Source organism: Mustela erminea, chromosome 8 (assembly GCF_009829155.1).
Source record: "Mustela erminea isolate mMusErm1 chromosome 8, mMusErm1.Pri, whole genome shotgun sequence".
In the NCBI taxonomy this organism is placed as follows: domain Eukaryota; kingdom Metazoa; phylum Chordata; class Mammalia; order Carnivora; family Mustelidae; genus Mustela; species Mustela erminea.
Genome location: NC_045621.1, coordinates 68,217,300 through 68,242,693, shown reverse-complemented (window position 1 = coordinate 68,242,693; position 25,394 = coordinate 68,217,300). Strand labels below are relative to the sequence as shown.

At 38.9% G+C, this 25,394-nt stretch overlaps 1 protein-coding gene across 4 annotated transcripts in view; it reads right to left on the bottom strand.

The window, feature by feature from the left end:
* The window catches only part of RAPGEF4 (Rap guanine nucleotide exchange factor 4), a 288,137-nt gene that overhangs the window by 240,908 nt on the left and 21,835 nt on the right, over positions 1-25,394 (bottom strand). Inside the window, exon 2 of one of the 4 annotated variants that reach the window (XM_032355960.1) lies at positions 15,466-15,514. The exons of the other annotated variants lie outside the window; for them this stretch is intronic. Coding sequence (XP_032211851.1) covers positions 15,466-15,479 — 14 coding nt within the window. The 5' untranslated portion in view covers positions 15,480-15,514. The remainder of the gene's footprint in view (positions 1-15,465; positions 15,515-25,394) is intronic. 4 annotated transcript variants of the gene reach the window in all.

Sequence of the window (25,394 nt, the reverse complement as noted above, 5' to 3'; positions counted from 1 at the left end):
CAAATACTTTACTTGCATTTTTTTTTAAATTTCCAGATGTTTTGTGAAAATCAGTACATGTATTTCAGAACATTTGGTGTAATGTTAAGTCCATTTGCATTAAAATGACTTCACGGTTGGTTTTGACTCATTTTATTTTAACAGTAACTTTGGGTTATAAAGAGCAGGTCCTCTCCCCTAATAAACTGTTAAATCCAAGATAACACCAAAATATTATAATTTTATAAATTATAAAATGCTGCAGAAGCTATCATTATTATTAGTATCATCATCTTCATCATTATCATTATTAGTCTCAAAGACCTTTTAAAAAAAGTATTTAATGAAAACAAGGAATAAAGTACTTAAAAACATGTACTATTATTCTCATATGCCTTTTGAAGCCTTTATAGATAAATGTGCATGTGTGTTTTTCTTTTTCTCTCTTATTATAACAACCATAGGATCTCAAACACCTTGTGATTGACAATCTTATCTTTTTGTAACAAAATTTACTTTCCAAAGGGCTTTGAAAATTGTCATCATCACAGCCCCGTCAGATGAAGCAGGTATTATGAACAGTATTTTACCAGCAAAAACATTTGAGATGGAGGTGAGATGAGTATTAGTATACTAAAATCATGTGTATTTATACTGCCGATGATAACACGGATATATCAAAAGTCTTGGAAACTCAAGATGTTTACCATTCATCATGTTATAATTTTAATTATATGATTATTAACCACTTAGAATACTGAAAGGTTTACTCTTTACTAATTACAAGTTTCACTGACAATGTCAACAAAATTCAGAAAGAAGTTGTTGAAAATACATTCAATCTGCAAATATTTACTTAGTATATGAGAGGAGAATAAGGCGCTCAAGGCATTGACCCCTGCCCCAAGGAAGTTAAAATTGAATTAGGAAGATTTGTACACATACATCAATTACCAAGGTGAAATGTGATAAGAAACACAATTAAAATAGGAAAGAAGGGAATGGGAGTTCTGAAGAGGAACATCACTTAAGAAGTGATAGCTTGAAAAGACATCATTCAAGGACAAAAACTCTACAAAGACTTAATGCAGGCATTATTGTATATTCTTCCTAAAATCAGTCCTTTCCTAAATTTGTCTTTTTATGACTACAGACCCATCACTGTTCATTTAGTCCTAAAAATGTAGTGTATAGCTACAGCTCCTCCCCCTGGAGATCAGCTGAATGACTCTTCTCCCTATGAGTTTCTTACTCACCAACCCATCACCACACACACACACACACACACACACACACACACACAGAGGCACATACACACAGGGACACAAACATACAGAGATGCATACACACAGAGATACACACACACAAATGTGCACATACACATACACAAACACACACATACATGCTTATAAGGATAAGGATTGTTTGTTGACCAAATTTACTTAGACTTCTGAATCTTTTCCTAGGTCCATCTGTGCCCTTCCTTATGAAATGCAGTTTTAGTAAGAACCCTACTAAGTTCATGGAACAACAGAACCTCCCACCCTCCATATCTGACCACTTTGACATAGGCTCTGGTTTCTCATCCTGCCACATCCCCCAGGTGATATCTGATCAACCTTGTCTTCAGCAAGAATCCTGTTAGGTCAGTTTGGCCCAATCCCCCCTTACACCTGATGTTTCCTCTTAGTAATGTTCTACCCCCTGACCACCCCCTGCCCCGCTTCTTGTATCCTGAGCTATACTCAGAGTAGAACCTAATCTCTCACTCCAACTGTAAAATCCTATTGTCCTGTATAGAGTCTGCTTACCATCTTTAAGAAGTACCCGTGAAAATGTCTTTTTCTTTAAACACACACACACACACACACACACACACACACACACACACACCCCTTGACTCAATCAATGGCCGAAATCCTCTCTAGGCTCCTGATTCAGCCCGTGTTCAGGGTGACTCTCAAACAAATCCCCTTGATGGATCCTGAGACCCAGGAGCAACTACAGCTTTTTATCCTCACAGCTAAGACTGACTGTCACAAGGCACACCAAGACCTCTGTGACCCTTCCAAAATATGGCCCGCACATCCGCCGTCAGGGAGCAGAGCACGTGAAGTCTGCACATTCCTGGCCTTCGTGCTTCCCTGGCTAGAAATCAGGCCTGCTTGCTTTTATGTCTTTATGAAAGAATAAAGTGAAAACTGCCCCCTTGGTGTCCCAAAGAAGAGAGTTGTGCCTGCAGGTCTCTCTGGACTACCATTTTGGCCCTAGCAGAGAAAGAGGAGGGGTCAGAATACCGCCACCTCGCTTTCACAGACGACCACGCTGTCATCTGTCCCATGGTGTGAGATGCCAGGTCTGGGGCCCGGGACTATTCAGACAGTTGAAAGAGCCTGCCTTCAGGCAGAGGGCAGAGACAGCCCCGCTAACATCTGAATAATGCCCACCCTGCTGCTGTTAGTGAGAAAGGAAAGAGAGAAACCTTTTAGATGAGGCTCAGTGTGCTGCCATTTGTCTTATTACAATTAAAATGAAAATATAAAATCAAAGTACAGGCTTGTCCACTTGTAACAGACCCTTTTAAAACAAATTTTCTCTGATGGTACCTGAGCATCTAAACTCAGTACAGGATCTTCATGCTGGGCCCAAGTCTCTCTACAACACACCCCCAGCCGGAGGTCCAGGACCCCAGCCAAATTGCCTGCTGGACCCCAAAGAGCACATAAAGTTTTCATAATTTTCCCTAAGCAATACACCTGCTCTACCAGCATTAAGTTAAAAATAATTTCTTTTGGCTACTTAAATTTTTTAAATGGCTTTTAGCATGACTCAGATAACTAATGCTTCTTTAAAATGCTTTCCAGGTAAGTTTGAAGTGATGACTTTTTTTTCTTCTATAATAAACAGGGCTCTCAAAAATCACTCCACATACCTAATGCTATACTCAAATTTGAGACAACTCTGTTCAGAAAACTGCCACTGGTATAATTAAATATTTGGAGAGCTCTCGGGGCTTTGGGTCACGAGGATTAGAAAATAGGAATCTCTTGAATCAGAGCCTTCTGATAAACTTCCTATCTTAGTGCTCTCTATTACTGGGCAACTTGAAGGACACCCTTGAAGCAGAAAGAAAGGAAAAATATGGAGGATGGGGGCAGAGGCTAGGAGGACTTTAGTTTACCTAAGAAGAATGATTCTCAATCTTTCATCACTCCCAACCAGCCTGAGGTGCAGGATACAAAGCCCAGGAGAAGCACTGGAGAGAAGCACATTTTTAGCAGGGAGGTTTTGTTTTGTTTTGTTTTTAAAGATTTAGCAGGGAGGGTTTTTTAAAAGATTTTTTTAAAGATTTATTTATTTATTTGAGAGGCAGAGAGAAAGAGACAGAGAGCATAAGTAGGGAGGACTGGGAGAAGGAAGCTCCCTAACTATCAGGGAGCCCAAGGAAGGGGCTCAATCTCAGGATCCTGACCTGAGTGGAAGGCAGATGCCTAACCAACTGAGCCGCTCAGGCGTTGCCTCCCCACTTTTAAAATATTTTATTTAGCAGGGAGTTTTGAAAACACCTCCCCTTGCTGGATCAGCTGGTTGGAAATCTCTGGCTTTAAAAGAGAAGTGGGTATGGTACTACAATAGTGAATAGTCTGGCCCCCAAGCTTGATATCTTTCCTTTGAAACCTCCTCTTCAACTACTCCCCTTAAATCCCTTCTCCAGACCCACAGGTGTGTGTTTTTCCTGCACCTTGAAGGCCATGGGCCACCTCAGAGCTTTTGCGATGGGTATTCCTTCTGCCAGGGTTGCTCTGTCCCCAGATCCTGGTGTGACTCACCTCTCACCTACTGCCAGCCTGAGTACCAATTCTCTTCTCAGTGAGCCTGCCCTGGCTGCCCACCTTAACTCAGCTCTCTTGGCAGTTCCTGACCCACTTTCTTTTTTTTCTACAATACCTGACCCAAGATTCTTTTTTTTCTATAGCACTGGACACTTCCTAACATAGTATTTATAGTAACAAAAATTATTTATTTGGGTGATCGTCTCCACTAGAATGTAAACTCCAGGAAGGCAGGGTTTTTTTTCTGTTTGGATTACTGCTATAGCTCCAGTACCTTGAACAGTATCTAGTATAGAGTAGCTGCCCAATGAACATTGCTGAAGAATAAATATACTTTTGTGCTTGTTGTATTTGTACATGTGAGTGGATTATTATTAAAAGTTAATACTATTTTAAAGGAAATCAGATCACTTTTTGGATAAGAAACTATCTGTTTCACAAAGCTTTTGCTGTTTTCTACCACACTTAGCAGATCAGAGTAATAATGAGTCCTCAGACTGCTGGTGTTCTCAGTGAAAGAAAGCACAAAGAACCACTTCAATAACAGCCTATGTACACATGAAGATTTCTTAGAGGATCCATTTATATTTTTCTTCATGTGAGCCCCTGCTAATTTTCATGACCAATTAAGGAAACCTAAATATTCACAAATGTAATATTACTCAGCCTTTTCTGAAGGTAAAAACTACATGGGAAATGGAAATAAGGCAGTTCTCAAGCTATATCCCAGAAACAAAGAGAACAGATACCATTTTCAAGCAAGATGCTCTCAGAAAAGTCCACTGAATTAGGCCCAAATTCAAAATTGTTCTAAACTAGAATACACAATATAGCACCAACAACTACAAGGGAGTTTATTATTCTTGCATGGAGATACTCAGGCTGTTGTGGTACCTAATATCTCCTGCCCCACAATACTTGTAATGGATATAAGTATATTTAAATTAGGGGAAGTGGGCCTATATTTTACTTTAATTGATATATAGTAGATAGGAATTAAAAAACTGGTATGTAGACCCATTGGATGAAGACAGGTCTCTGCATCGGTGATGAGATTCTGAAGGCTTAAGTGGTCAGTTCTCATAAGGAAGACTAGATAACAGAATTCCAGGGCTTTCAGCAAAGAACTCAAGACAGAACAAAGAACTTAGCATGTCAAGGTAGATACGTACCATTTTGACCTAAAACTAACAGGGTTTTTTTGTCTTTGTTTTTGTTTTTTAAAGATTTTATTTATTTATTCGACAGACAGAGATCACAAGTAGGCAGAGAGGCAGGCAGAGAGAGAAGGGGAAGCAGGCTCCTCACTGAGCAGAGAGCCTGATATGGGGCTTGATCCCAGGACCCCAGGATCATGACTGGAGCTGAAGGCAGAGGCTTTAACCCACTGAGCCACCCAGGTGCCCCAAACTAACGGGTTTTAAGACAACAAAGAAAGCCCTGTAGGTGTCTTTATTTTTTTTTTTAATTTTATTTATTTATTTGAGAGAGAGAGCATGAACAGGGTGAAAGGCAGAGGGAGAAGAAGACTCCCAGCTGAGCAGAAAGCCTGATGTAGGGCTCGATTCTGGAAGCCTGGGATCGTGACCTGGGCCAAAGGCAGATGCTTAACTGACTGAGCCACCCAGGTGCCCCACTCTATAGGTGTCTTTAGTTCACTAGCAAAATCATCTCTATATTTGATGCTATAGATGAGTCATTTCATGATATAGAATGACAATTTATACTTTTAAAAATAAAATAAATGTCTTATTTGTTTAAAAAAAAAAACTGTCTCGATATAAAAAGAAGAGTAACTGGTGCCAGACTAACCTTCCCACAGTAAACAACATAAAGTTGAAAAAAAGACATGAAGCAACTGTTTTCAGGTATTGGGATAATGGTAACACATGACTATGATACCAGAAAGAAGGGGAATACAAATGGTAATCCAAAAAATAACTCTGGAGTTTTGCATGGGTCACTATCTGGAATACAGGCAAAGAAAGAGAACCCAATTAGAGCATGGCAGTCTCATGGGGCTGGTGGGGCAACAATCAGAATTGATGGATGCTGATGTGGCTGGAATCTGCAGTGCAGTAAACTAAAGAGAAGGGAGCTATTCATAGAAAGAGCTCCAAAATTCAGCATAGGGGTCTTCTTGAGTCATTAACTGCAAATGTGCAGGTCAATACTCATGGAGAGGCCTGGTAGACAATAGTTCCTAGGTAGTAGAAGCCGAATGGGGATATTGGAGGTTACACAGTGCTGAGAGATAACAGCTCTGGCCAGCTAGGGTAGACAGATCTCACTGATCAGCCTGGACATTCAACTGAGACTCCAAAAAAGCCATTCTAGCCCAAGATCTAGACCAACAAGGCTCAAAAATAAGCTTTAATAAAAGGCTTTAAATAAAGTAACAAATCTGAGACTTTCTGTATCAGAGCTCATAATCTCCAACATACAATCAGAAATCACTATACACGCAAGGAAACAAACCAAAAAAGTGACTCATAAGCAGAAAACATCAAGAGAAACAGACCCAGAGATGACCCAGACATGGTGAAAATAACAAACAAGGACTTTGAAACAACCATTATAAATATGAAAGGAGGACAAAAATTCACTGGGTGGGCTTAAGAGTATATTGGGCACTGCAGAAAAACAAAATGGTGAATCTTAAGGCAGGCTGTAGAAACTATCCCAATTAAAGCACGGAGAGAAAAAAAGGATAAAAAGTAATAAATGGAGATTCACTGAACTGTGGAAAAATATTAAGAGTTTAACTTGCATGTTTCAGAAAGAAAAAAGAGAGAAAATAGAAAAGAAAAAAAATGAAGAAAGAATAGCTGAAATTTTTTTTCAATTAAAAGGGGAGTAAATGTTATGAAGCAAAATTTCTACTTTATAAGTATGGTGTGTTAAAGATGGCCACACATGCTTTGCCATTATCTCTATCAAGAATTGGGACTTATTTGCCCTCCTAATAGCTCCAGACTGACTCTGTGACCAAAAGAATGTGGTGGAAGTGTTATCATGTCACTTACATTAAGCATTACCACTAACAAGCTGTACTACCTCAAGCAGTTCCTTAACCTCTCTACTTTTGGCTTCCTCCTATCCAAAAGGGAGCCATGAGGCTAAATTATCTCTCTGATTCTGTCCATCTTTAGAAAAGTCTAGAGAAATTATGTAGAGAGCCAACAAGTAAATAATAAATAAAAATAAATCAGGTACTTTGCATCTTAGAATCTAAATACCTTGACCAAATAGGACTGGGGCTTCCAGATCTAGGGCTAAGTCAAAGTACACTCAGGAATTTGGTTGCAATAATGTTTTCTATATGGTATAGCTATGGCTTATAAACTAGAGATTATGTACTATAGGGTCCTGTCAGCTAAAACTGTGTCATACCCACCAAATCTAAGACACCTTATATCTATAGTTCCAACCCCATGAATACTAGGGAAAATAGATGCCTTGAATTTCATTCTTTTTGGAACTAGGTTCTGGTACCCTTTCAGAGTGTAAAATGGCAAGAGCAGTCCTCACCAATACAAATTTCCAGCATGCCTCACTGCAGAGGATGAAGTGCCCCAGGCAGCAACACAATTTGTGCCAAGGACATATGGCAGAGATTATGATTAGTCAGGGGTGAAGATTCAATTTGACAGTCTTTCTTTATAGTGTTAGTCATTTTGGTTTCCAAAGTGATCAGAATTAATAGTCCAAACCAGGTAGGCTGTTATCTAGAGTGCTGGTTTCATAAAAAGAAAGCCACCCCTGCATATAATTTCAGGTAAGTTTGAATGATTGCATCCAGTGATTATGACTACCCAGGCAATAAGATGCCTACAGACAGAGTTCCCAAAGGGCCAGTGGCAGACTGATGCCTGTATCAGAGAGAGGCCTTGTGACAGTCATGTATAGTCCATTTAGTAACAGAATACTGTGACTGTCTACGATTAACAAATAGATCTAGTTTGAGAGGTCATAACAGCCTTCCTAAATGCCAGAATCTGGTCCACCTCTTCTAGTCCTCCTATAAGGAATAAGGAGCCACTCCTCAGGGCCAGCAAGAATTAGATGCTCACACCCACACCAGTCCCAAGTCTCTGAGCAAGCAAAATAGGAATTACCTTTGTCTCAGAGCTTTTCTTCACCCAAGCAAAGATAAAGAACATTATTAGAATTCTGAATTTCAGTCTCTAACCTCTTTTATTCAACAAGTCCACTGTGTGTGGACCAAGTACAAAGCTTTTGAGAATTACAGGAAGAATGATACTTTGATTATGCCCTAAAGCAACTTCTGATCTATAAGGGGATCTAAGACCTCTGTCTAAATGATGCTAATGCAAGGATGAAAGCAGTCTTGTGGGTCCATATAAAGGTACACAGATATCTATATACAAACTCCTGGGGATGGAGAGCTGGACAAGACAAGAGCGAGTAGAGAAGGCTTCACAGAGAATGTTTTTCTTCCAGTTCTCAGCTTTCCACGGCATTTTAGCTGAAAATTGAACTGGGTCATGGAAAGTGGACAGAAATTGTATAAGTAAAAACATAAGGTAGGTTTCCAGGCAACAGGGTGATAAAGCACGAGCAAAGACATGGAGTAACAAATTACAGGTAAATAGTTGTCAGTAGTTTCAATGGTTTGAAGCTCCAATGGTTTCTCAAAGAGGAAAACTGAGAAATAAGATTGAAACCCTATGGGGCAGGGCTGGAAAGCCAGCTGGTAAGGGTACAGACTTTATTCTGCTAACCATGGGGGACCAGTGGAGATTTTAAAGACCCTGAAAAAACTATAGCATTAATTTGGAAAATCTGTCTTCTCACAGGGAATGAACTGGAAGAGAAAGGGACAAAAGGTATAGAGACTAATTAGGACAGAGCCCTAGAGCTCCATATTTCATGTTCATTCAGGTGTGACAATAACTATAACTCTCTTCTTCTCTCTCCATTGCCCACTTAGAAATAGTGTGGCACTAAGTCCAGTTTTCCCTGAGACAATCATGGCTCATACCTATGGTCCCAGTGAAATTGTTAATACTCCCCCATTCACTCTCGAAAGTATCCCAGTTTGGACAATAAGTTATACATGCACTTAACTTAGACAACCTCTCATTTTACCTTTCTGCAGGTGCTCTCCCAGATATCAGGGAAGCACAGAAAATTTATATAATTCACAGTCCACTTCCTTCCTCACTCACCATTTGTCTCCCTCCTCATGTAACTAGGCATTCTTCATTCTTTTGGCTCTCAAGTGTCTGCTGCCTCATTCCACCACTCCAGGATGGTAGAGTAGAGCAGAATGTAGTTCTGAGTGAAAAGGCACTGTTGTTGGGAGAAGGGAGGTTGAGAGCTGAGGGGACACACCAAGAGGACATAGGGACTCTCAGGGCTAAGGCAGGGAAAGATGGATGACAGGGCCCACCAGCTGTATGAGTAAGATTCCAGACCTTTGTCTTTTCCCATCTGCAAGTGTCAGTGGGCGTGTGAAGATGATGAAAGGGTACACAGAATGACTAAAAATATGGCTTAACTGCATGAAAGTAATCCTAATTATAGTCATTTACTTGAACATCATATGAACCATTTGTCCCTAATTACACTGCTGTCCAAGTACAGATATGTAAATCATGAAATGTGTCAGATCATTTTATTATGGTTTTATTTGATTATAATAGTAATTTTTCTATATGTGTTTGTAATTGTGGTTTTTTACTCATGTGGCATGACCACTTGTTTACAATATTGATTTCTTCTCGTATTAATATATCATCTACAGTAAAAAATCTGAGATCTTCAGACACCAATAAACTTTTTGGGGGAAAAAATGCCACACCAATAGAAACGATCTTTGAAAAGCAATGTAAATGTGCAAAAAGTGACACTACATTTCTGGGTGGGCCAAGAATACTAAATGGAAAGGAGAACACTCTAGACATTCAAATGGAAGTAAATTTAATGAGTTTAATCCAAGAAAGAGATAAAAAGGTGGTTATCGACATTTCCTGGAAGAGTTGGAAATATGCTCATTTCCTGAACAAATCCAGGAAGCAGGTGTTTAAGACAAATTAGTAATCCTGGCTTTATAATCCAACTAGTACAAATAAACAAAAAACACAAAATGCTTTGGTAAGAAAAATAAACTTGACTCTTCTCCCAGATCATGGGCAGTTTTGGAATAGGGACCACATATCTGACACTATGGTTGCTTAGCAGAGGCCTGGCACACAATTGGTGCTTGGTTATTCACATAGTCACTCAACAAACACAGTAGTATTGAGTGAATCCTTAACTCATTAAATTCATTTTATAATGAATTTTGAAATGATTTTTTAGTCCATTTTTATGGACTTTAGTCCATTTTATAATGAATTTTGAAATGATTTTTTAGTCCATTTTAAATATGTTGATTTTTTTTTAGCCTCTGAATTCAAAAATTCTCTTTGTATCAGTGTCTAAATTTCAACAGTTATTAGTTTCTCATGAACGGACAACATTTTTTATTTTTCCTTGAGAAACACATTTTTCTTCATAGATTAAATGTACACTTTTATTTAACCCTCACCCTAGGCCACTCTATTGTTTATGATATAACAACTGTACTTTTTATAACAACTTACGTGAAGGTACATGTAAATTAACATTTTAAAAGTAACACTAAAAATAAAAAAGTTTTAAAAATAATACTTATTTCCCCTCTTAATTACAGAAATGCATTGGGAAAAATATTAGGGGGAAATCTCACCCACAATTGTAACCTCCTCAAACAACCTCAATCTACTGCATATTTTCCAATCTTTATCTAGCAGGCTAGCTAGCAAAAATCTAAAACCTGTTTTACTTCTCACAAGTTGTACCAAACTATATATATATATATATATATATATATATATATAACTCTGTAACCACTGAACCTTTTACACTACTGCCTAACAGAGACTTCCAACCTTTTTAAAAGTCATGGCACTCATAGAAAATGGCTGAGATGAACAGACACTTCTCCAAAGAAGACATACAAATGGCTAACAGATACATGAAAAAATGTTCATCATCACGAGCCATCAGGGAGATTCAAATCAAAACCACATTGAGATACCAGCTTACACCAGTTAGAATGGTCAAAATTAACATGACAGTAAATGTGTGTTGCAGAGGATGTGGAGAAAGGGGAATCCTCTTACATTGTTGGTGGGAATGCAAGTTGATATAGCCACTTTGGAAAACAGTGTGGAGATTCCTTAAGAAATTAAAAATAGAGCTTCCCTATGACCCTGCAATTTCACTACTTGGTATTTACCCCAAAGATACAGATGAAGTGAAAAGAAGGGCCATATGTACCCCAATGTTCATAGCAGCAATGGCCACGGTCACCAAACTGTGGAAAGAACCAAGATGCCCTTCAACGAACGAATGGATAAGGAAGATGTGGTCCATACATAATATGGAATATTATGCCTCCATCAGAAAGGACGAATACCCAACTTTTGTATCAACATGGACGGGACCGGAGGAGATTATGCTGAGTGAAATAAGTCAAGCAGAGAGAGTTAGTTATCATATGCTTTCGCTTATTTGTGGAGCATAAGGAATAACACAGAGGACATGGGGAGATGGAGAGGAGAAGGGATTTGGGGAAAATTGGAGGGAGAGACGAACCATGAGAGACTGTGGACTCTGAGAAACAAACTGAGGGTTTTGGAGGAGAGGAGGGGAGGAGGTTAGGTGAGCCTGGTGGTGGGTATTATGGAGGGCACTTATTGCATGAAGCACTGGGTGTGGTGCATAAGCAATGAATCCTGGAACACTGAAAAGAAATTTAAAAAATAAATAAAAATTTTTAAAAAAGAAAGAAAGAAAGAAAATGGCTGAGATAAACAGATCAATGTTCCCCAACTACCTGCTAATGCTCAGGCCACCTCAAAGGCTGAGGGAATCAATTCCTCAGGCCGAAGGACCAACATTTCAGTTGGAAAGTTGTGGCGTAAGGGACCAGGTCTGCAAGTGTGATTGTTCAGGAACCAATGGGGGAGTGACAGTAAATGGTAACAGTCTTCACCTTAGCATTCATCCAGTGCCTACTGTATGTCACCATGATACTCTCCTCAAGATGGGTACATTCAAATAAGGCAAACAATAACACCATAGGCAAACAATTCAATACAATCTGGCACACATTGTTTTGGAAAATAACATTAAAAGAGCATCTGCCATTTATTGTACTCTTATTAGAAGCCAACACTTGCTTTACATAAATTAATTCATTTAATCCTCACAATACTCTTTTAAGGTAGGTACTATTATCCTGCGGATGGGAAAACTGAGCCTGGAGGTATTGAGTAACTTTCCCCCAATCTCTCAGTCAGAAGAAGGAGCCAGAACTGGAACCTGGTCCACTGACTACTCCTACCCACCTTATTTTCAATCAGGTCCACCAGAGATGTGTGACTGCCCCAGGCAAGCTGACAACTGGGGGCCATTTCAGACATTCTCTGGCTATATTAGTTCACTGTTTACTTAGCAGAAAGGCTGAGAGCAGGATAGGGGAATACACAGGACGACCAGGCATTGGCAACCCTTAGCTACTCCTGTGTTCCCTCAAGCAACTCGGCCATGGCCCAGCTCTGCATATCCTACTCAGTGAAAATGCAAGCCTACATCCAAACTGTACATATACATACCATGAATAATGCCAACAAAAACTAAGCCTGCATTTAATTAGTACCACCTTCTTTAGAAGAGAGTTAAACTGTCTGTGGTTAGACATGAGCACCTTACTAATCCACTCTCTCAGCACCTCATTATAGTGCATCTACCAGTCCTAAACAGCATCCTTTGTATTAAGAGTGTGGTAAGTCTAGAGTTGCCAGATTTTGCAAATACAAAACAGGACACCCATTTAAATTTGAATTTCAGATACAGAATGAATAATTTTTAGTATAATTATGTCCCAATGCACGAAACAGAACATATTTATATTTTAAAATTATTTGTCATTTTTCTGAAATTCAAATTTAATTGAGTGTCTTACATTTCATCTGGGAAACCTAGGTAAGCCCAATTTTCTCCACTTCTTATTTCTGTTGATGTTTCAGAACCTCTTCTAGATTGGTGCCCCATGACAACTGCCTTGAAGTCACACACAGGAAGTGGAAATAGAGATCTAAAGCCTGTGTTTCCCCACTGCTGTTTGTGCTTCTCAGGAAATATACTCATCCCTAGTGATATCCAGTACTGCCTGAGAATGAAAGGGCAGCCATGGGACAGAGGGAGCTTCTATTCAGAGCATAAATTTTCCTGAAAGATTTTTGGGATTTAAAAAATTCATTTAAAATTTTAAAATTTCTGAGATTTGATTTTTTTTAAAAGAACTTATCACATGAATATGCAGTCGACTTCTGGCTTTCCATCTTGGCCAACGTCAAGTTTCTTCCTGAAAACCAGTAGGTCATAAAAATTTTTACATGTCAGTAAAAATACTGCACATTTGGTACTTTGACGTTATATGGGAATCCCCAGAATCAACCCTGCAGTGCAGAAACAGTGAGCAATGTCTTTGGCGAGAACTGATTATGCTATCGTCACCAGCGCGTACAGCTGGCACTCTTCCGCCTGAGTGTTCACTCCAGAAAGTGTGATTTCTTGATGAATCCATAGAAGCTTTTATTTCCCCCCTTTTGGCTGTAAAAAATCTACTGGCTTCCACAAACTAGTGCAACTTCCTACTGGAATTGCTTAAAATGTGATAAATAAAATGTTTTGTTTACAAACATGAGATTATAAATAGATTATAAAAACATTTTCTGTTTTAGTGAGTGTCCCCATAACAAAAGCAATCAAAATTAAGGTTTTTTTTTTAATGATAGATGTATTTTTCCTCTTTCCATCTTAAAATGACAATGCATCTCCTGTATGAGTGACTATCTGTTGCTGCGTTCATCCTCTAATGACCTTGACTGAATGAGCTCCCTGACTGAAATAGCTTCCAAGATTTCACCTGGTAGAAATTTAGACCCATCTGTGCACAAGCAGTGCATACACTTTGTCCAAGTCAGTAAAAAATTCCTCCATCAAAACGTCAGGAATCTGGGGCGCCTGGGTGGCTCAGTGGGTTGGGGCCTCTGCCTTCAGCTCGGGTCATGATCTCAGGGTCCTGGGATGGAGCCCCACATCGGGCTCCCTGCTCAGCAGGGAACCTGCTTCCCACTACCCTCCTCTCTGCCTACTTGTGATCTCTGTCTGTCAAATAAATAAATAAAATCTTTTTTTTTTAATTTTAAAAATTAAAAAAAAAACACATCAGGAATCACTGAAGACTATGGTACCTAATGTCACTCTTTAAACTTTCCACAATGAACTTGACAGTGAAGATGTTGGCACACTCAGGCCACAGACAATTATTTACTGGTACACACAACGGTAGATCTAAGAAGCATAAGATGTGTTCGTATGTCTATTTCAGATACATGTTTTATCATTGTGGAGATAAAAATGAGCCCAAACCTTTTTATATCTTGCCTGGGAAAATCCTGAGCTATAACTATACAGAAATGTGACTCTTACAACAACATTCAATTATGCACATTTTGAAGGAAAGTTGCCAGAATTTTTTGCAGCTAAAGACAGCAGACTTGGCTAAAAGCAAAACAATCCAAACCAAAACCAAACAAGAAATGCAGAAATTGCTTGTAGCTTTCCTCGAGGATGGTTTCAGAATCATCTTGAAAGGTAAAAATGCATATGATAGGAAAAAGTGGGTAAAACATGCTACCCAATAGTTATGTCCAAAACTTTTCTTGGTCAAAAAAAGAGGCAAACACACTGAAGAGATACTCCCATTAGATAATTCCATCAAACAACAAACTGGCCTAAGTTCAAAACGTATGGCTGAACTGACTGGAAGTCAGAGGTTAACATGATTTTTTAATCAAGCAGTAGGATAAAAACAGGAACAGAAATCATTTCTTGCAAGTAGTTAAAATGGGGGTAGATTAAACATATATTGACATGATCAGTGAGGGTTAAAAATAAACACATGAACAAAGAAACAATACTTGGTTGTGAATTTTCAACAACACACATCTTAATGACAGATAAAAACAGAACTATCATAAAGCCTGAGGGTCTGCAGAGCTGCGCTGCAGATTCAAACTTGGGAGTTCTAGCAGACACATCTGTTAAATCCATGACGAAGATGAAATGGTTTCGAGAAAGTTGCCTCATAAGAAAAACAAGTTGAAAATGAAACCCCAGAGAATACTATTTTCTTTCTGCTTTCTCAGAAAACAAAGGTAACAGTGGTCACGTTGCCAGCTATTTTTTTTTTTTTAATTTTCAACACCATAGAAATAAGGGTCCATAGACATGGAGGGTGCAAGAATTTTTAAAATCTTATCTCAAAGTCAGCTATCAATGAACATCAAGCACAGACTGGGAAAAAGAAAAAGAAAGCAACAATCAGTGACAAGAAGTTTGAAACATGAAAGAAGAGAATTATTGACAATAAAAAACACCCACACATACAGGTGCTAGCATGAAGACAAGGAATGAGTTCATACTAGCTGCAGGAGAGTGAGACAATAAACTGACAGAAGCTGAGGGTAGAGGGGGCTGCAGGAGTCGAAGACTACGGAGGGAATGTAACATGAGCACCAACACAGGTTACCTGGATTCAGCCATAACGAACTCACAGGTAACTTTGGCCAGACCAGCTTCTGTGGAAAAGTGAGAAGAGTATGGGTCCTTCGGTATACACACTATATTGTTGCTATTTTGCAATTATTTTCCCTATGGTATAGTAGTCTATTATATGTTTTACATGTATATTCATAGTAGTTTTATTTGTATCAGCCCCCAAGCTGGGAATAACCCAGATGTCCACCGATGGATGTTTGAAGAAACCAATTCTGCATATCCCACCCCATGGAATACTAATCAGAAATAAAAAGATAGAAGCTGTTGCTACATACTACATTGGTAAATCTCAAAACGATTATGCTGAGCAAAAACAGCATCCGCAAAAGACTACCTACTAAATGATTCTACTTATATGAAACTCAAAAAATGCAAACTAATCTGTAGTGACCAAAGTAGATATTAAGGTGCACTGGAGAACTTAGGCGTGAGGGGTAGGTTTGCTATCTGGATTGTGACCATGGCTTCACAAGTGATACATAAGCCAAAATTCACCAAATTGTGTAATTTAGACATGTGTACTTTATTGTATGAACTTTTATTTCAATAAAGCTGTTTTTAATAAACATATAAAATAAAATTGAGAGTTCATATCCTTAATTCAACCAAAATATGTTATAAGATACAATAAATTTGCAAAAAGTCTTTTTAAATTAGAAATGATAAGAGACAAGAGCTCTAATTCATATACAGCCCTAAAACACAAAATGGCCTTCAGATCCCAGTCCAGGAAAATCCTGACCTTCTGAAAGTCTGGCTATGCACAGGGTTCAGAAGTGACAGCTACTTCGTGTCCTCCCCTGACGCTCACAACCCAGAACCCAAGGTCTGAAGATTACAGGAAGTTTCTTAACAATATGCAGATTCCCCACAAACCCCGACAGTCCACTCAGCTATCTTCACTTTCTCCTGCTCATGGTGGCAGCCAGAATGTAAGATAAGGGAAGCCAGGACACAAGCAGTAGACAAGACATCTCCAGGTTCTCTGCTGATTTTGCTAGCTTTATCCACATCTGATGTTCCTCAGGTCAGTAGAAAACAGGAGGAAGTCATTGCCATGTCTGGACCCAAACTCACATACACAGAGAACTTCAGCATCCAGCTGTATATACTTAGCATAGGCACAATCACTTTGATCTCAGCTATCAGCCTCCCCAGAGCCATATTGATCTCGACCCTCTGGACTGGAGAGATGACAAGGCACTGGAGACAAAAAGACTGCCCTTGTTCTCTCTCCTGAGACAAGTGAAGCAGATGTTGGGTTTGCAGAATAGTAAACAGAGGTCTTGAGAATAGTTTGGGCAAATGGAGTGGGTCAGTTCTTTTCTGAGTTTTATTATCACTGTCTGTACTAGATTGAATACTGTCTTGCAAAAATATATGTCCACCTGGAACTCAGAATGTATCCCTATTTAGAAATAGTGTCTTTGCAGATGGGATGAGTTAAGAGAAGGTCATACTGGACTAGGGTGGAGTCTAAATCCAGTATTACTGATGTCCTTATAAGAGAAGACACACAAAAACAGACACTGAGGAAAAAAGGCCATGTGACAATGGCTGCAGAAACAGGAGCAGTGCAGCACAAGTCAAGGAATGCCAAGGATTGCCGGTACCCACCAAAGGTAGAAAGAAGCAAGAAAGGATCCTCTTCTAGAACCTTTAGAGGAAGCATAGCCCTGCAGACCTCTTGACTTTGAACTATTAACTTCAAAGATTGTGAGACAATACTGTTGTTTAGAGAATCCTTGCGGTAATTTGTTGCAGCAGCTATACAAATGAATGTGTGGTCACATAGAAATTCCCCATTCCAGAGCAAATCCTCAGATCCTTGTTCACTGCTGGCTCCAGCTCTGATGTGGCTGACCAGATTGCCCACTGCCAGGTTTTCAAAGTTTTGCTTCTTCAGTGAAACTGAAAGCACTATGGACAGATTGAGCTTTATGTCAGTCTCCATTACCAAAAAGGAAGGCACCTTAGACAGATGCTGTGTCCACACATCATAGAATACAACTCCCCAATGGAGTCCCTGAAAAGGGGGTAGGTCAGTGCTTTCTGGAGTTCAGCCAGAAATTAAACCTTAAATTAAGGTCTTTTCCACTAGTATACTCTCAGCTATATCTAACAGGATCTTGTCTAACTACTACCCTTTTATTCGACAGGTGAGATCATATTTTCCACCCTTATCCTGCCACACCCATCTCACCTACCATCCTTTGAATAAATTTCCATTGGAAAGCCAAACAAAATAAAGGCAAGGAATTCACCAATCTTTGTAGGGCTATAGGCTTTGGGGTATGATACTTCTCCAGGCTCCATATTTATTCAACTTCAAATAAAAATTTATCTACTTTGGAGCACCTGGATGGTGCAGTTGGTTAAACCTCTGCCTTTAGCTCAGGTCATGATGCCAGGAGCCTGGGATCAAACCCTGCATTGGGCTCCCTGCTCAGTGGAGAGTCTGCTTCTTACTTTTTCTCTCCCTCTGCCTCTCCTCCTGCTCATACTCTCTCTGTGTCAAATAAATAAGTAAAGTCTTTTCAAAAAATGTATCTACTTTATTTAAGATGCATGTAAGGAAATAAACTGTATTTACTGGTGAACAAAGGAATCCTGAATGGTAATGGTCATGACATTGGAGTTAGCATTAGTTTTTACAAGTTGAGTAGTATTTCTGCTAATTTGTATACAGAATTTCTTTATTAACATGATCAAAAAATGCCCCAAAAGGAGGGGAGCAGCAAGAAGGTGGAGTAGGAGACCAAAATATCATCAGGTCCCAGGAGTTCAGCTAGATAGTTATCAAACAATTCTGAACACCTACAAACACAACAGCAGATAAAAGAGAAGAGCAGCAATTCTAGGAACAGAAAATCGATCACTTTCTGGAAAGTAGGACATGCGGAGAAGTGAATCTGAAGCGATGGGAAGATAGACCGTGGGGGAGGGGCTGGCTCCAAGTAGGCAGTGGAGCAGAGGAGCACAAAATCAGAACTTTTAGAAGTCTGCTCCACTGAGGGACATCCCTCCAGAGGCTAAGTGGGGTGTGAAGCCCTCACTGGGACAGTGTGGTCTCAGGACCCCCAGGGACACAAAAAGACCAGGGGTGTCTCAGGGTGGCAGAAATCCCAGGTATCAGAGTGCAGTGCAGTGTCAGCTCGGGATTACCTTAAACTATGATCCAAGGCACAGTCGAGCCATTATTCTTTGAGCAGGGACCCCATAAGTGACAGATCCAGAGAGAGCCCCCCCTTCCTCCTCGAGGAGGAGCAATGTGGGAGTGTATGGCAGGAATCTGCTGGGTTTGGAGACTCCAAACAGGGCTGTGCGCCAGAGACAGAAATGCTCGGTCACAGGCTGGGTGAGCTTGGAGTGCGACCAGAGACCAGGGAGACGGGAGGGACTGACTGTTTTTCTCTGAGGGCACACTAAGGAGTGGGGCCCCAAGTTCTCAGCCTCTACGGGGCTGGAAACTGGGAGAACACAATTTTCATTCCTGTTGTCCAAAGCTGTACAGAAAGTATTCAGGGAACAAAAGCTCCCAAGAGCAAACCTGAGCAGATGACTTAGTCTGGCCCCTGGCAAGGGTGGTACAATTCCACCTTGGGCAAAGACAATTGAGAATCACTGCAAAAGGCCCCTCCCCCAGAAGATCCCAAGAATATCCAGCCAAGATCAAGTTCACTAATCAATGAGAACTGTGGAACCTGAGAGCTAGGGGAAAGCAATTCACGTTTTTTTCCCCATGATTCTTTAGTCTTTTGAAGTTAAATATTTTAAATTTCTTTTTTTATTACATTTATTAATTTTTCCCCTTTTTTACTTTAAAATTTTTAAACTATTTTATCTCATCAATACCTTTTAAAAAATCTTTAAAAATTTTCATTGTTATAGTCATATTTTATCCCTTCATTGAATTGAACCTCGTTTTTTGTATACATATAGGTTTTTTCTTTCTTTAAAATTTTGGGATACACTTTCTTATAATAGATCAAAATGTACCCTAAATCTACCACATGGCTTTGTTCTAGTCTCCAGCCTGATCACATTCTTTCCTCTTCTTTCTTTTCTTTTTTCAACCAACTTCTTGTCTTCTCAATTCCGTTTTTAGAATATTTTTGAATTTTCATCTTTACAGTCATATTCCATCTCTTCATCATGTTTACCCTTATTTTCTGTGATATATATATATATATATGTGTGTGTGTGTGTGTGTGTGTATAATTTTCCTTCTATAAAATATTGGGAGGTAGTTTCTTCTAACAGACCAAAACACACCCAAAATCAAGTGTGTGGCTCTATTCTATTTACCAGTCTAATATATATATATATATTATTTTTTTCCCCTTTTCTTCCCCCGTGCCCCAGTTTGAGGTCTCTTCTGATTTGATTAGTGTATATCTTTCTGGGGTCCATGCTACCCTTTTAGTATTTTGTTCTCTCATACACTTATTCTTATGTGGATAAAATGATAATGTGGAAAAACTCACCACAAAAAAATAAAAAAAGAAAGAAAGAAAGAAAAAGGAAACAACAAGAGACAGTACCAATAGCTAGGGACCTAATGAATATGGACATTAGTAATATGTCAGAACTAGAGTTCAGAATGACAATTATCAAGGTGCTACCTGGACTCAAAAAAAGTATGAAAGATATTAGAGAATCCTTTCTGGAGAAATAAAACCACTTTCTGGAGAAATAGAAGAACTAAAATCTAACCAAGTTGAAATTTAAAAAAGCTATTAATGAGATACAGTAAAAAAATGGAGCCTCTTACTGCTAGGATAAATGAGGCAGAAGAGAGAATTAGTGATATAGAAGACCAAATGATGGAGAATAAAGAAGCTGAACAAAAGAGAAATGAATGACTACTGGACCACAAGGGGAGAATTCTAGAGGTAAAAGATACCATAAAATGAAACAATGTTAGAATAATTGGGATCCCAGAAGAAGAAAGAGAGAGTAGGGCAGAGGGTATATTGGAGCAAATTAAGGTAGAAAATTTCCCTAATTTGGTGAAGCAAGCAAGCATCAAAATTCAGAAGGCACAGGGAACCCTCCTCAAAATCAATAAAAATAGGTGAACCCCCTGTCATCCATTAGTAAAACCTAATAAGTCTTAGTGACAAAGAGAAAATCCTGAAAGCAGCTCGGGACAAGAGGTCTGTAACATACAATGGTAGAAATACTAGTTTGACAGCAGACCTATCCACAGAGACTGGCAGGCCAGAAAGGACTGGCATGATATATTCAGAGCACTAAACTAAACAAAAATATGCAGCCAAGAATACTATATCCAGCTAGGCTATCACTGAAAATAGAAGGAGAGATAAAAAGCTTCCAGGACAAACAAAAACTTAAGATTTGCAAACATCAAACCAGCCCTACAGGAAATATTAAAAGGGGTCCTCTAAGCAAAGAGGGAGGCTAAAAGCACCAAACCCCCCCCCCAAAAAAAAGAGAGACAGAGAGAGACAATATACAGTAACAGTCACCTTACAGGCAATACAGTGGCACAAAATTCCTATCTTTCAATAGTTACTCTGAATGTAAATGGACTAAACACCCCAATCAGAAGACACAGGGTATCAGAATGGATAAAAAAAAATAAGACCCATCGATATGCTGTCTACAAAAAACTCATTTTAGACCCAAAGACACCTTCCTATTTAAAGTGAGGGGGTGGAAAACAATTTACCATGCTAATAGACATCAAAAGAAAGCTGGGGTGGCAATCTTTATATTAGATAAATTAAGTCAAAGACTATAATAAGAGATGAGGAAGGACATTATATCATACTTAAAGGGTCTATTCAACAAGAAGATCTAACAACTTTAAATATCTATCCCCCTAACATGGGAGCAGCCAATTATATAAAGCAATTAATTAACAATAAGAAACACATCAAAAATAATACAATAATAGTAGGGGACTTTAACACCCCCTTACTGAAATGGACAGATTATCTAAGCAAAAGATCAACAAGGAAATAAAGGCTTTAAATGACACACTGGACCAGATGGACATGACAGATATATTTAGAACATTCCATCCCAAAACAACAGAATACACATTCTTCTCTAGCACACGTATGGAACATTCTCCAGAATAGATCACATCCTGGGTCACAAATCAGGTCTCAACTGGTACGAAAAGATTGGATCATTCCCTGCATATTTTCAGACCACAATGCTCTGAAACAGAACTCAATCACACGAGGAAAGGTGGAAAGAACTCAAATACACGGAGGCTAACGAGCATCCTACTAAACAATAAATGGGTCAACCAGGAAATTAAAGAAGAATTAAAAAAATTCATGGACACTAATGAAAATGAAAACACAACTGTTCAAAATCTTTGGGACACAGCAAAGGTGGTCCTGGGAGGAAAGCATATAGCAATACAAGCCTTTCTCAAGAAACAAGAAAGGTCTCACATACACGACCTAACCCTGTACCTAAGGGGGCTGGAGAAAGAACAGCAAAGAAAGCCTAAACCCAGTAGGAGAAGAGAAATAATAATGATCAGAGCAGAAATCAATGAGATAGAAGTCAAAAGAACAGTAGAACAAATCAATGAAACTAGGAGCTGGTTCTTTGAAAGGATTAGCCAGACTTATCAAAAAGAAAAAAGAAAGGACCCAAATTAATAAAATCATGAGTGAAAGAGGAGAGATCACAACCAACACCAAAGAAATACAACAATTATAAGAACATATTATGAGCAACTATATATACATCAGCAAATTTGACAATGGATGCATTCGTAGAGACATATGAACTACCAAAAGTGAACCAGGAAGAAATAGAAAACCTGAAGAGATCCATGACCAGTAAGGAGATTGAAGCAGTCATCAAAAACCTCCCAACAAGGGTCAGATGGCTTCCCAGGGGAATTCTACCAAACTTCTTTTTTTTTTTAATTTTTAATTTTTTAATAAACATATAATGTATTTTATCCCCAGAGGTACAGGTCTGTGCATCGCCAGGTTCACAGCACTCACCATAGCACATACCCTCCCCAATGTCCATAACCCAACCACCCTCTCCCAACCCCCCTTCCCCCAGCAACCCTCAGTTTTTCTGAGATTAAGAGTCTTTTATGGTTTGTCTCCCTCCCGTTCCCAACTTGTTTCATTTATTCCTTTCCTAACCCCTAAGTCCCCCACATTGCCTCTCCACTTCCTCATATCAGGGAGATCATATGATAATTGTCTTTCTCTGATTGACTTATTTCGCTCAGCATCATATCCTCTAGTTCCATCCAAGTCATCACAAATGGCAAGATTTCATTTCTTTTAATGGCTGCATAGTATTCCATTGTATATATATACCACATCTTCTTTATCCATTCCTCTGTTGATGGACATCTAGGTTCTTTCAATAGTTTGGCTATTGTGGACATTGCTGCTATAAACATTGGGGTGCATGTGCCCCTTCAGATCAGTACCTTTGTATCTTTAGGGTAAATACCCAGTAGTGCAATTGCTGGGTCATAGGTCTACCAAACATTTAAAGAAGAATTAATACCTAGTCTCCTGAAGCTGTTCCAAAAAATAGAAATGGAAGGAAAACCTCCAAACTCATTTTATGAGGCCGGTCTACCTTGATCCCAAAACCAGACAAAGGACCCATCAAAAAGGAGAATTACAGACCAATATCCTTAATTAACTTGGATGTGAAAATTCTCACCAAAATACTAGCCAACAGGCTCCAACAGTACACTAAAAGGATTATTCACCATGACCAACTGGGATTTATTCCTGTGTTGCAAGTTTGGTTCAACATCTGCAAATCAATCAATGTGATACAATACATTAATAAAAGAAAGAACAAGAACCATATGATACTCTCAGTAGATGCTGACAAAGCATTTGACAAAGTACAGCATCCTTTCTTGATCAAACTCTTCAGAGTGTAGGCATAGAGTGTTCATACCTCAGTATCATCAAAGCCATCTATGAAAAACTGACAGTGAATATCATTCTCAATGGGAGAAAAGCAGAGAGCTTTTCCCCCAAGGTCAGGAACATGGCAGGGATTTCCTCCATTCACTGCTGCTATTCAACATAGTACTATGCCTCAGCAATCAGACAACAAAAAGAAATAAAAGGCACCCAAATCAGCAAAGAAGAAGTCAAACTCTCACTCTTTGCAGTTGATATGATACTTTATGTGGAAAACCCGAAAGACTCCACTCCAAAACTGCTAGAACTCATACAGGAATTCGGTAAAGTGTCGGGATATAAAATCAATGCACAGAAATCAGTTGCATTTCTACATATCAACAGCAAGACAGAAGAAGGAGAAATTAAGGAGTTGAATTCATTTACAATTGCACCAAAACCATAAAATACCTAGGAATAAAGCTAACAAAGGAGGCAAAGAATCTGTACTCAGAAAACTATAAAGTACTCATGAAAGAAATGGAGGAAGACACAAAGAAATGGAAAAATGTTCCACGCTCATGGATTGGAAGAAAAAATATTGTGAAAATGTCTATGGTACTAAAGCAATATACACACTTAATGCAATCCCTATCAAAATACTATCTTTTTTTTTTCAAAGAAATGGAACAAATAATTTTATCTCTCTGATATGAGGAATTTGAGAGGCAGGGTGAGGGGTCATGGGGGTTAGGGAGGTAAAAAATGAAACAAGATAGGGAGGGAGACAAAGCATAAGAGACTCTTAATCTCATGAAACAAACTGAAGGTTGCTGGGGTATGGGGTGGTAGGGATAGGGTGGCTGGGTTATGGACATTGGGGAGGGTATATGCTATGGGGAGTGCTGTGAAATGTGTAAACCTGATGATTCACAGACCTGTACCCCTGCAAAAATAATATATTATATGTTAATTTAAAAAATCCAAAAATATGAATATGTATACATTCAAAACTTTATAATATATATCAACATACAAAAGTTTTTAAAAAGGATGAACTGGACAATATTTCATTACATAAAACCAGAAAAGTCAACTTTTTAAAAAATTCTTTATAACAAATTCCTTCAAACAATTTACCTATATTATCTAGACATAGAAATTTGCAGGCCAGTTTTTCCTAATCTATATATCACTGAGTCAAAGTAATCAATTCATATTTTATGTATTCCTGAATAAATGGAGTTCACTGCTTTCATTCCCCCTACTCTGAGGAAATCTGATCTGATCTCTCAGACTTATGACGACCCTGTGTGTGTTCTCAGAGTCTGATCTGGTCCTTCATAGCAATAGGAACATTATATTAAACACTCCTCTGACTACTCGTCCAGTCTCTGTGTTTCAGGTAACTTCCATATATTCTCTGTCCTTTCTTAGAAATGAGCTTCAGCATCAGAGTCACACATAATGTATTGCTTGATGTAAGGTTAATGAATTAATATGCATTGCATAAAGGATGCTTTACAAAATTATTCCCTTGCTTCTGTGTGAGTAAAAGAGAAGGAAAATGGCTAGTACAGTGCAAGGAGTTGCAGAAGAGGATATACACTAGTAAGGAAGGCATAAGGGCAAAGTGAGGTTTTGGGATTTGAGGCCTTGATCTTCTTCCAGGATCTCTCCAACCGACTGGCTCCTGCAGCTAAAACAAGGCTCATTTTGCCATTCACAGGCTCATGCTAGGTTCTCATCTTGGAGATCTTGGCTCAAGAAAAAAAAATATTAAGTTAAAGCCTTCTCTTCTTCAATAACTAGAAGACAAGGCTGAATTTACCACTTGACTCTCAAAAAAACACACTGGCCTCCATGGTCCCACAGGCATGTTGTTACCTCCCTGTGTATCTTATAGTAATGGCTGAATTTCCCAGGTCAAGAGCCAATGTTTTGTCATTGGTTCACTCCTCCCTTCTCTATCTGCACATCAACTAAAACAGTGGACACATTCACATGCACTAATTTA